At 41.6% G+C, this 13771-nt stretch overlaps 1 protein-coding gene across 1 annotated transcript in view; it reads right to left on the bottom strand.

Moving 5' to 3' along the window:
* The window catches only part of LOC123745515 (translocase of outer membrane 70), a 52993-nt gene extending 39499 nt beyond the window's left edge, over positions 1-13494 (bottom strand). Inside the window, exons 1-3 of the mRNA XM_045726101.2 lie at positions 13242-13494; positions 5661-5834; positions 4049-4256 (exon numbers count right to left, since the gene is read on the bottom strand). Of these exons, the coding sequence (XP_045582057.2) occupies positions 4049-4256; positions 5661-5834; positions 13242-13454 (595 nt within the window). The 5' untranslated portion in view covers positions 13455-13494. The remainder of the gene's footprint in view (positions 1-4048; positions 4257-5660; positions 5835-13241) is intronic.
* Positions 13495-13771: the final 277 nt, after the last annotated feature.

Below are 13771 nucleotides of genomic sequence, written 5' to 3'. Positions count from 1 at the left end.
TTGAAAAAGGGATTGCAACAAATGTAAAACAGAACCAGGTCTATTCTATAAATTCATAAACAACAAATTGCAGGTAAAGGATAATATTCAGAGGTTGAAAATGGGAAATATTCACGGAAAATGAAAACGAAATGTGTGAAACACTAAATGAAAAGTTCCAAAGTGTGTTTGTACAAAATGAAATCTTTAGGGAACCAGACACAATAAGAATTCCAGAGAACAACATAGAGCACATAGAGGTGACTAGAGACGAAGTGGAAAAAATGCTCAAGGAGCTAAGTAAGAACAAGGCAGTTGGTCCGTATGGAGTTTCACCATGGGTTCTGAGAGAATGTGCACCTGAGCTCAGCATTCCACTTCAACTGATTTTTCAGGCATCCTTGTGTACAGGAGTTGTAGCAGATGTGTGGAAAAAGGCTAACATAGTTCCAATCTACAAAAGTGGAAGCAGGGAAGACCCCATAATTATAGACCTGTATCATTGACAAGTGTAATAGTCAAAATATTGGAAAAAATAATTAAAACTAAATGGGTAGAACACCTGGAGGAAAACGATATAATATCAGACAGACAGTATGGTTTTCGATCTGGAAGATCCTGTGTAACGAACTTACTCGGTTTTTATGATCGAGCTACAGAGATTTTACAGGAAAGAGATGGTTGGGTTGACTGCATCTATCTGGACCTAAAAAAAAGGCTATCGACAGAGTTCCCCATAAGAGGTTGTTCTGGAAACTGGAACATAATGGAGGGTGACAGGTAAGCTACTAACATGGATGAAAAATTTCCTAACTGACAGAAAAATCCGTAATAATCCTAACTGACAGAAGAAAGGGCCGTAATCAGAGGCAAGGTATCGGATTGGAAGAATGTTATGAGTGGAGTACCACAGGGTTCAGTTCTTGCACCGGTAATGTTCATTGTCTACATAAACGATCTACCAGTGGGAATACAGAATTACATGAACATGTTTGCTGATGATGCTAAGATAATAGGGAAGATAAGAAACCTAGATGATTGTCATGCCCTTCAAGAAGACTTGGACAAAATAAGTATATGGAGCAATATTTGGCAAATGGAATTTAATGTGAATAAATGCCATGTTATGGAATGTGGAATTGGAGAACAGACCCCACACAACCTATAAATTATGTGAGAAATCTTTAAAGAATTCTGATAAAGAAAGGGATCTAGGGGTGGTTCTAGATAGAAAACTGTCACCTGAGGACCACATTAAGAACATTGTGCGAGGAGCCTATGCTACACTTTCTAACCTCAGAATTGCTTTTAAATACATGGATGGCGAAATACTAAAGAAATTATTCACGACTTTTATTAGACCAAAGCTGGAATATGCAGCGGTTGTGTGGTGCCCATATCTTAAGAAGCACATCAACAAACTGGAAAAGATGCAAAGACATGCCACTAAGTGGCTCCCAGAACTGAAGGACAAGAGCTATGAGGAGAGGTTAGAGGCATTAAATTTGCAAAAACTAGAAGATAGAAGAAAAAGAGGCAATATGATCACTACGTACAAAATAATAACAGGAATCAATAAAATTGATAAGGAAGAATTCCTGAGACCCGGAACTTCAAGAACAAGAGGTCATAGATTTAAACTAACGAAACAAAGCTGCCGGAGAAATATACGAAAATTCACTTTTGTAAACAGAGTGGTAGACGGTTGGAACAAGTTAAGTGAGAAGGTGGTGGAGGCCAAAACTGTTAGTAATTTCAAAGCATTATATGACAAAGAGTACTGGGAAGACGGGACACCACGAGTGTAGCTCTCATCCTGTAACGACACTTAGGTAATTACATCTTAAGAAGGATTAATATTACAAGTCAGTGTTGGTGATACATCACCACCACCGACTTGTAATATCCATCCTTCTGAAATCTATTGATTAATAGGAAAGTACAAAAAATTTCCTGTTTCATTTTCCTTTATGGTCAAACATTGTGACATTATTCATCTTGTTTTAATCTCTTCGTGATTTACACACACATACACATGAGTTACGAGGAAAGGCTGCGTGAAATGCACCCCACGTCGCTGGAAGACAGGAGAGGTCGGGAAGACATGATCACTAAGTACAAAATTCTCAGAGGAACTGACAGGGTAGATAATGATAAACTGTTTAACACGGGTGGGACGCGAACAAGGGGACACAGGTGGAAACCGAGTACCCAAATGGGCCACAGAAACGTTAGAAAGAACTTTTTCAGCGTCAGAGTAGTTAACAGATGGAATGCATTAGGCAGTGATGTGGTGGAGGCAGACTCTATACACAGTTTCAAGTGTAGATATGATAGAGTCCAGTAGGCTCAGGAATCTATACACCTGTTGATTGACAGTTGAGAGGCGGGACCAAAGAGCCAGAGCTCAACCCCCGCAAGCACAACTAGGTGAGTACATAAACACACATTGCAATGAAATTACAATGGTGTGATATCCATGAAAATCATTTCAAAACTATGGAGTGACTTGAACCAGTATTTTGGCGATTCCCAGACACGTGCCAACTCGGCCACGATGGTACAGAAGTCCACCAACCCGGAACCCAATTGAATTCATTGGGAGGTTCTGGAGGCCCCGAACTGGAGCCCAACCAGGGTTTTACAATTGGCTTGACCACATTCTGCCCTACCGCAATGGCGTTTACACTCACACGCCCCACATCAGATCACAAAGAAATCACAATGGCACGATATATCAATGAATTCAGAAGTTCCGGGTTGGTCGACTTTTGAACCATCGTGGTTCAGTTCTAGCACCAGTTATGTTCATTGTCTACATGAACGACCTACCAGAAGGAATACAGAACTACAGTATATGAACATGTTTGCTGATGATGCTAAGATACTAGGGAAGATAAACTTAGATGCTTGTCATGTCCTTCAAGAATACCTGGACAAAAGTGTATGGAGCAACACTTGGTAAATGGAATTTAATATGAATAAATCCCACTTTATGGAATGTGGAATAGAAGAAAATAAGCCACACATAACCTACAAATTATTTGGAACAGTTTTAAAGATTTCCGATATTGGAAAATATCTAGGTTACCTAGCCCTGTTACCTAGCAGTAAATAGGTACCTGGGAGTTAGTCAGCTGTCACGGGCTGCTTCCTGGGGGTGGAGGCCTGGTCGAGGACCGGGCCGCGGGGACACTAAAGCCCCGAAATCATCTCAAGATAACCTCAAGATAGGTGTGATGCTAGATAGAAAATTCCCCTGAAGACCACATAAGGAACAGTGTGTGAGGAACCTATGCTACACTTTCCAATTTCAAAAATGCTTTTAAATACATGGATGGTGAAACATTAAAGAAATTGTTCACGACCTTTGTGAGACCAAAGTTGGAATAAACAGCTGTTGTATGGTGCCCATATCTCAAGAACATCAACAACAAACTGGAAAAGGTGCAAAGACACGCAACCAAACGGCTTCTGGAATTGAAAGATGAGCTACGAAGACAGGTTAGAGGCATTAAGTATGACAAAATTAAAATATAGAATAAAAGAGGCAATGTGATCACTACTTACAAAATAGTAACGGGAATTGTCAAAATTGATAAGGAAGAATTCCTGAGACCTGGAACCTTATGAACTAGTGGTTATAAATTTAAGCTAGGTAAACAAAGCTGTAAAAAAAATATAAGAAAATTCACTTTTGCAAACAAAGTGGCTCGACATGACGTGGAATCTGAAACAAGTCAAGAAAGAAGGTGATGGAGACCAAAATGTGAGTAGTTTCAAAATGTTATATGAAAAGAAGTGATGAGAAACGGGACACCACGAGCGTCTCTCTCATCCTGTAACTTCACTTGGGCACAGTTTAAAATTTCATTAATTATATTTTAATTTTAATTTTAATTTTAATTTTTAATTTTAATTTATATTTTAATTTTAGTAATTACATACAAACCCTCTCCCTCCCTCCAACACCACTAATGCACTAAATATGGTGGAATAAAATGAACTGTGGAATGTTGCGCATGTATAACATTCACCTACATTTTAAATGCAATGATTGTAGACTTACCTAATTCTTTCAGCACACGGTCTACATTGACAAGTGTTGCCTGATTTTGGAATGATTCTATGATGCACACAGCAGTCAAGTCTTCCAATGCTTGTTCCAAATCCTTTAATACTTCACAAGCCTTTGCTCTTCTTTGCAGAGCCTTCACATAGCGGTCGTTGAGCTCCAGAGCAGCTGTGCTGTCTCGAAGGACACATTCCCAGTTTTTCTGTTCAATTTACAAGAATGATAAGATAACTTACAATAATAAACACAAATTGTCTGGTGCACACTCCTGTATACTCATAAATATTTGTCGAGGTGCATATGCCAATAGATGTAATGTTATTTTTGCTAAATACACAAACCCAATGCTCACATTGCTCAATAAGGTATTTTTTATTTTGTTAAATCCATTCTCTATATGTTTAAACTTTGCCATCCATAATATATACTGTATGAGTTTATTGATCTCAACCATATGGGAAGGACAGATAAGCCAGACAATCGGATAAGTATAATTTTTACTGGGGAAGTTCGAAGTGAACATATTCGAACAAAAATCCGTAGGAGCAGCGATGAGGGTTTGAACCTATGTGGTGGTTGTTCCTACGCACACGCTTCTAGTGACTAGACCATGACATGGTAATAAGGATTGCAACCTGGAGTTCTACTGAACCCACAAGGAGCTCCTGAGGCTTCTACTGAAGTGGGAACAGGATTTTCACCTGTGGATTGATCCTTGTGGGTTCAGCAGAATTCCACTGGGAGAAGATGGGAAATCCTTGTGGGTTCATTAGAACTCCAGGTTGCAATCCCTATTACCATGTCATGGTCTAATTGCTAGAAGCGTGTGCGTGGGAACTTCCAGTCAAGGTTCGAACCCTCATCGCTGCTCCTACGAATTTTCTCATTGATGCAGTCACGTTAGTGTGATTACTCTCTCTGTATTGAAAGTTTGTATCCAAGTCTATGTCTGATATGAGAATGAAAAAAAACAGCATTGAATGTAATGAAACTCCTTTTTTCTAGAGGAGACCTGGTGTCTCCTGAACCTGAAACTATCTTGCCAACATTGCTCTAAACTAAATGGTGATATCAATTGCCAAAGTTCCATTTTGCCTACCGGGAACCCTTGCCTCAAAGCACGTGGCAATTTGCTGCCCACATAAGAAAAAAGCCTCCAGAAAGTCTGTGACGCTTTACAGACAACTAGACGAGGTCACAGAAAACAGCCTCAAAACTGTTAAACAACTCTGTAAATGATTCACACAAAGTGAAATGGGTGAAAGTGATAGTTCAGGAAAGTAAATACAGTAACAGTTTCTGCATAAAGAAGAGTCAAATATCAAGAACTTTCCTTGTTAAATCATTTTAACTATCATTTCATTGTCTGCCACAGTTGTGGGGCATCCCTAGATATAAAGGGCTACCATGTTGGCCCATGACATAAATGATGAATGCTCTGCACACACCACAAATTAATGTCCTAACAATATAGTTTAACTATAGGTCCAAACTCATCTTGTGAATTGGAAATTGAAAACTTGACTCAGTTATGGCAAATTTTATACACAGTACATCCAATTAGTTTTTCACGGTGAAAAGACTCTACAAATAGATGCAAACTAACCAGCTGTTCATAAGCCGCGGCTCGGTTCTGGTAGAATGTAGACAAGTCAACTGGACACTCTGGTGGACAAGCTTCAATGGCTTCATTATAGCACTTGATGGCTTCTGCATATTTACCCCCTTTGAAATACTTGTTTCCTTTATTCTTGAAACTTTGTGCCTTTTCTAATGGAGTCTGAAAACAAAAGCAAATAAAATTACTAAAAATAATTTTATATCATTATCATAACCATTTCTTATCTTCATTCAAAAGGGAAAGTTGAATCCACCACTACCACCACAACCTTCACCAATTGGTTCAACACACATAAACCATCTCGTGTACTTCCTTTAGTCTTGTGATTCGCCAACTTTGCTCTCCATTCCACATTTGTCAATGACATTTTCTTTCCTTGTGCTATATATTCTCTTAATGCCAAGTAGGAGAATCACATTATCTATTTCTACTGATTATAATTATTGTTCGTGCCATGCCAGCATTTGGCCTCCAAACTTAGGTAAACAAACTACATATAAGTTACTAAAGCCCATGCAATCTCAGGAGCAAGTCTGCCAGCAAATGATTATTCGGCTCCAGTAATGTATTAATCCGCAGTACCAATACGCAATTCGGTACTTTTTGTTCGCTTGTGATCGGGTCAGACCAGCAGGTTCGAATGGATTACTTCACACCTCTTCAACTAGGGTAAACGGACCAGGTAAATGCAACGCCAACTTTATATTTATAGTGATACAGATCAATCGTGGGCATACATCTTCATTCAAAAGCTAAATTTGTTTACAATTTAAAATGGGAAGAATGTTAAAATATTTATAAGTTTTTGCATATTCAGCAATGCCAGCCATGTATGTAATTACTAAGTAAATATGAGAGATTATATTCATTTGTTTGTATGAGGTAGGAGACCACCAGAAACTTAGAGCTAGCCTTGATCAACGTTCATACACGAAACATTTGGGGTAGGTGTGTGTAATAGGCCAGTTGGGGTTGGCCCATTTGAAATGCTTGAAGAAATTGTATTAGCATTTAAAGATAACACCTATGAAATTTTAACGAAGTCTGAAATATTGGTTACATTTCTCATATTTATTAAAAATTTTCAATGCTTTGTAATAGTAAATTTTTCAAGGGGGAGGAGGGGGAGAAGAGAGGAAGCTCAGTTCCTAGAATTTTCAATGTGGTGTAATTATCTCTAAGTAAATCCAGAGCTCTTCATCCCCCCCCCCAAAAAAAAAAAAACCAGCTTTGAATGTAATGAAACACCAATTTCTGGGCGAGTCCTGATAGCTCCTTGAAGCTATTACACAGATTCAGTGCCATACTACTAGGTGTCATCAGTCGCAGAATTCTTATTGGCCTACCGGGGACCATGAGCCAGAATCTGGCCCCCCCAGAGAGGCACAGACCGCAGTCTCAAAACCATCAAATGTACCCCCCCTTCTCCAAGAATGTAAACAAATTATCAAAAATTTGTGAAAGTAGCATGAGCTAGTTTCACACCTGCCTGGTTTGCCAGGCCTGCCATGCCCTACACCAGCCCTGTCCTGCTGTGCCCTACACAAGCCCTGTCCTGCTGTGCCCCACACCAGCATGGCCTGCCGTGCCCTACACCAGCCCTGTCCTTTCTGTGCCCTACACCAGCCCAGTCCTGCTGTGCCCCACACCAGCATGGCCTGCCGTGCCCCTCACCAGCCATGGCCAGTTGTGTCCCACACCAGCCATGACCTGCCGTGCCCTTCACCAGCCTGGGCATATCGTGCCCCACACCTGCCTTGCCTGCCGTGCCCCACACCTGACAGCTGAAGCATAGAAGGTCTGCCTGAAGCACGTGTCTGTGAGAAGGGTCAGAAAGAGGACCACTCTAGAAAGAGAACGCAGATGACTGTACAGAAGGAAAAAAATAACGGAAATGCTTAGGCAGACACGACTATCACAAGCAAGGAAAATAAACCTAAACAGGGAGATCGAAGAAATAGAACAAACGTTGAAGTGATCATACGCGTCTGAGGAAATGGAATTGGAACAGAAAGCTATACAAGACAAAGAAAAATCCAAAATATTTGTTCACATATGCAAAATCAAAATCAAAAGCCTCCACCAGTATTGGACCTTTAATTACTACTGAAGGTACGTACACAGAGGACAACAAAGAAATTAGTGAAATTCTAAGAAGCCAGTATGAGGCTATGTTTAGCACACCAATAAATAACATGAAAGTTGATGACCCAGACAGCTTCTTTATGAATGACATTCAAACTGCAGATAATATACCGGATATTAACACGAACTCGAAAGACTTTGAAAGAGAAATTGACAATATGCCCATGCACTCAGCTCCTGGGCGTGACTCATGGAATTCAATATTCATAAAGAAATGTAAAGTACCAGTAGCGAGAACACTCAGCGTAATATGGAGAAAGAGCCTGGATACAGGGGAAATACCAGCAGCACTTAAACCTGCAGATATAGCTCCATAGCACAAGGGGGGGAGTAAAGCCTTGGCAAAAAATTATAGGCCAGTTGCACTAATATCACACATAATAAAAGTTTTTGAAAGAGTGATTAGTTTTATGGAAAATAATGAGTTACACAACCCAAGACAACATGGATTTAGAGCGGGCAGATCCTGTCTGTCACAGTTACTCAACAACTATGACAAAATCACAGAAGCTCTAGAAGAAAAGCAAAATGCAGATGTAGTATACACAGACTTTGCAAAGGCATTTGACAAATGTGATCATGGAGTGATTGCACACAAAATAAGGTCAATGGTAATAACTGGACGTTGGATACTCATTTCCTGTTGAACAGAACACAGAGTAAGTCAATCAAATAAAATCAAGTCCAAGCGCAATTAAAAGCTCTGTACCTCAAGGTACAGTCCTTGCACCGCTGCTGTTCCTTATTCTCATATCAGATATAGATAAAAATACAAGTTACAGCTTCGTGTCATCCTTTGCAGATGACACAGAAATCGGCATGAAAATTACCTCTGTTGAAGACATGGAAAAATTACAAGCAGATATCAACAAAGTTTTCTATTGGGCAGCAGAAAATAACATGGTGTTTAACAGCGATAAATTCCAGGTAATCAGGTACGGCAAAAATGAGGACCTGAAACATAATACAGGGTACAAAACACAATCAAATCTGCCCATAATAGGTAAACAGCATGTCAAGGATTTGGGAATAATGATGTCTGACGATCTAACGTTTAGGGAGTATAACCAAGTAAATACTCCATCAGCCAGAAAAATGATAGGATAGATTATGAGAACTTTCAAATCCAGGGATCCCATCACGATGGTTGTACTCTTCAAGTAACTTGTGTTGTCCCATCTCGAGTACTGCTCAGTACTCACTTCCCCCTTCAGAGCAGGAGAGATTGCTGAAATAGAGGGAATACAGAGAACATATACGGCACACATAAATGCGATAAAGCACCTAAATTATTGGGATCGTCTCAAAGCTCTCCAAATGTACTCGCTAGAAAGGAGACGAGAGAGATACCAAATAATATACACATGGAAAATACTGGAGGGCCAGGTCCCTAATATACACATGGAAAATACTGGAGGGCCAGGTCCCTAATATACACATGGAAAATACTGGAGGGCCAGGTCCCTAATCTACACAGTAAAATAACAACGTACTGGAGTGAACGATATGGAAGAAAATCCAGAATAGAACCAGTGAAGAGCAGAGGTGCCATAGGCACAATCAGAGAACACTGTATAAACATCAGAGGTCCGCGGTTGTTCAACGTCCTCCCAGCGACTATAAGAAATATTGCCGGAACAGCCGTGGACATCTTTAAGAGAAAACTAGACTGTTTTCTAAAAGATGTTCTGGACCAACCGGGCTGTGGTGGGTATGTGAGCCTGCGGGCCGCTCCAAGCAACAGCCTGGTGGATCAAACTCTCAAGTCAAGCCTGGCCTCGGGCCAGGCTTGGGGAGTAGAAGAACTCCTAGAACCCCATCAAGCAGATGCCTGCCTGGCGCCGTGCCCCACACCACCCTGGCCTGCCATACCCTATACACTAAATAAAAAATGTTGTACACCCCTTGTGTCAGCACCTGCATCAAGAGGAGCTCCAGGATATTTCACAGTTCCTAAGTATTGTAGAACAGGTTGATGATAGTAAGTGGTGTACCAACGAACCTAAAGGTGAAGTGCTTTGAAAAATAGGCGAGATAACACGAATGTGCAAAGCGAAGTAAAAAAATTGGATGAGAAAAAGTTGCCCTAGTGTTAACAGAGCAGACAACAACATTCAAGATGGCTGCCGGTGAGAGGAAATACAAAACAGGGGCCAGATTCACGAAAGTTACATACGTACTTACGAATGTTTTTCTTTTTAGCAACCTTCGTTGCGGCTACGTTGGTATTCAGGTAGGCATTTACATATAAAAATCTTTGTAAGTACACCGACTTGATTTAAGGATGGTCTCGACTACTCGTAGCTTTACGTAAACTGGATATAACTCAATTTTTCTCTACTACACAACATGGAGGATCGATTTTCTTATAAACAAACATATTTGCTGGCGCGTTTCAAGACGGAGTCCGTGTTAACTATATATGCATTCTCTGCTTGAAACTTGTAGTAAATATGTCTTTTATGATACAGTATTAGAATTAGTTTTATAATAACAAGATATTATACCAGTAGTTATTAAGTAAATAAACACTGGTGAACATGAAACATGAGAGAAGGTGATGGTGGGAGCATTTACCGTCACCAAATGCCCCAGTTCACCTAGCAATAAGCACAGCAAGGGGTGTACCTTAGTTATACATACCTATTTTTAATTTATTTTGTTTGATTTTATTTTGAAATTAAATCTGGGTGATACATAAAAGAAAAATATGCTGCACAAATTATGTTAGGTGAGGAAAAGGGTAAAAACTTCAAAAACTTCTCTCATTGAATACTTAAACCTATAATTATGACTGTATGGACTATTATGGCTTGTTAAAAAAAAGAGAGGGGAAAGTAGGGGTCCAAGACCTCTTCCTGTTACACAATTTGGCTGTGTAACAATAAGTGAGTACAGTACTGTAATTATCAAAAGAAGGCACCAAGCCGGGAAGGCTATGTAGCAGCATTGTGTGTAACAATAACCCAAATTTTTTAACAGATAATGCACCTGTGAGTAAAACAAATCCTGTCAGCTGAAAATTCACCAGTGAGTAGAACAAATCCTAATACTGGTAATACAAACTATAATTTAAAACCTTTATTATTGATTTGTTTTAGGAAGATTTGATTTGTTTTTTGAAGCTTAGGTATACACAGCAATACGCTGCTACCCTATTCTATATGAAAGATTATACAGTGTAGATAAAAAAGTAGCTATAAGTTCATCTAATACTGTACTCCCATGTACCATACATGGAATCAAGGTAGAAAATATCAGCCTCAATACAAAAGGCAAATCAACTTTGACTAAACAACAACTTCACGATTTTCACAAGAGGTAAACACTGAATCACATAACATTATACAGTGGCACCTCGACTTACGATTGCCCCTACTTACGATAATTTCAAGTTACGTGTAAATTTCATCGAAAAATGCGACTCAACATCCGATGGTGTCGTCGACTTACGATATTTGTTGGTACACGTTCGGGTCGACCGAGCGCATGGTTCCCGGTCAAGCAGTCCGACCTGCCTCAGTTTACTACAGCTGCCCGCTTAGTGACAATCGCGCCTATAAGAAATTTCGCTTTTGTGGTGATTTTTTGCAATTTAAACATTAATTATTGTATATCACGCCATGAGTCCCAGGAAAGTCAGTGGTAAGGCTCAACATATGAGATCCCATATAAGGATGACCATAGAGCAGAAGCAAGAGATCATTCGTAAATATGAAGATGGTGTGCGGGTTGTTGGACTGGTTAGGCAGTACAACAAAACTCAGTCAACGATATCCACCATACTGGCTAAGAAAAAGGACATTATGGGTCCTAAAGTGATGCATCATTACAGACAAATGTTAAAACTAAGGGAAAAACAAATGTCTCTTGACAAAATAATAGTGAGACAAACAAGCACTGAACCACAACCAGGTCCTAGTGGTATTCAGGAAAAACGTAGGAGAGAGAGTACCCCAGAGAAAACATCACTGCCTGATGTGATAATGGAAGGGGACTCCCCTTCCAAACAGTAACAACTCTCCTCCTCCCCCCTCATCACCATCTTCCATACACCATCGAGAGCCCTCCATAAAGGTAAGATAAACTTCGGTACTGTATTGTAGTTAGAAAAAATATTGTATTCAGTATAAAATGTATTTGTATGTTAATATTTTGGAGGGTGGGGAACGGATTAATTCAAATCCCTTAATTTCTTATGGGAAAAATCGCTTTGACTTACGATCCGTCTCTGGAAATGAACTAGCATCGTAAGTCGAGGCCCCACTGTATTTACTCTTACCAGTTTCTACAAGACTCCTCTCAATGTATAGTATTTCTTTTAACACGCTAGGGTATACACAGCAATGTGCTGCTTCCCTATCCTGTCTGAAGGACCACACAGTGTAGATCAAAAACTAGCTATATGCTCGTCCAACATCCCTATCTCACAGGACGGCCAGTCATACATGGAATCAGGAGAGAACATAAAATGTAATCTTGAGGTTACCTTGAGATGATTTCTGGGCTTTTTTAGTGTCCCCGCGGCCCGGTCCTCGACCAGGCCTCCATCCCCAGGAAGCAGCCCGTGACAGCTGACTAACTCCCAGGTACCTATTTTACTGCTAGGTAACAGGGGCATAGGGTGAAAGAAACTCTGCCCATTGTTTCTCGCCGGCGCCTGGGATCGAACCCGGGAACACAGGATCACAAGTCCAGCGTGCTGTCTGCTCGGCCGACCGGCTGAAAAGGCTGATCTATTAGCCTACACTGGTAAAATCTGGGTACAGCACAAGAATATCTTCCAATATTCCCGAGTGTATGAAGTAGAGGTCAAAGTACCTCATACCATTTGGTATGAAGTCACTGATAACAGGACAATCACAGATACAGTGTTGGAGAGTATGTTCTCTCAAGTAGGACCGAAAACAGAAGTTTTTTCACCCAGAGGGTTATAAATCCATGGAACCGCCTACCCGCTGAAGCCTTAAATGCCAAAATCCAGCTAGAAAATATCATAAGGACAATTGGCGGGACTTAACAAGCCCCCAGCTTGTTGTGCTCGTGCCCCATGCCCCACACCAGCCTGACCTGCCATGCCCCACACGTGTTATGGCCTGCCATGCCCCACACGTGTTATGGTCTGCCATGCCCCACACCTGCCGTGCCCTGCCCCACACCAGCCGTGCCCCCACACCTGCCATGCCCCCCACACACCTGCCATGCCTCCCCACACCAGCCGTGCCCCACACGTGACATGGCCTGCCGTGCCCCACACGTGACATGGCCTGCCGTGCCCCACACGTGACATGGCCTGCCGTGCCCCACACGTGACATGGCCTGCCGTGCCCCACACGTGACATGGCCTGCCGTGCCTCCCCCACGCCTGCCATGCCCCACACCTGCCATACCCTGCCGTGCCCCACGGCCGGCGTGACCCACCATGTTGTGTGAAGGGGTAGGAGAGGGGCGAGTGAGGGCGTCGTCGTGGGCGGCGGCCGCGGGCGTCTTGGTCTTGGGGTCGTCCTTGGGGTGGTGTCTGAGGCAGCAGTAGTAGTAGAGGGCGGCACCGGCGGCCAGGGTGCCGCCCAGGGCCAGGGCCACCTGCCACTTGGGCAGGCCGGTCTCCCCCACCGAGTACTTGGAGAGCGCCATGTTTACTGCACATTGATCCCCCGGACCGCCTCCACCTGCCGTCTCGTACACTCACCCTTATCTACCCTTATCTACCATTCTACCCTTATCTACCCTCCTCTACTCAACTAAATCCAATACAGCCTAATTTCAATTAATACAGCCCCTTGGTATAACAATAAATAAGTGTTTCGTTGAATCGTCTTGTGTTCGAAACGACCCTTTCCCTATGAACACGATGACCCGGCATCGCCCGGGTCGCCTCACAGGTCAATTCCTCTCGTTATAATTCAGTAATTATTATCATGTTAAATGATGCAGGGAGCAAGGCTCTATTT

This window comes from Procambarus clarkii, chromosome 71 (genome assembly GCF_040958095.1).
Source record: "Procambarus clarkii isolate CNS0578487 chromosome 71, FALCON_Pclarkii_2.0, whole genome shotgun sequence".
NCBI lineage: Eukaryota > Metazoa > Arthropoda > Malacostraca > Decapoda > Cambaridae > Procambarus > Procambarus clarkii.
This window is presented reverse-complemented; position numbering and strand designations above follow the sequence as displayed.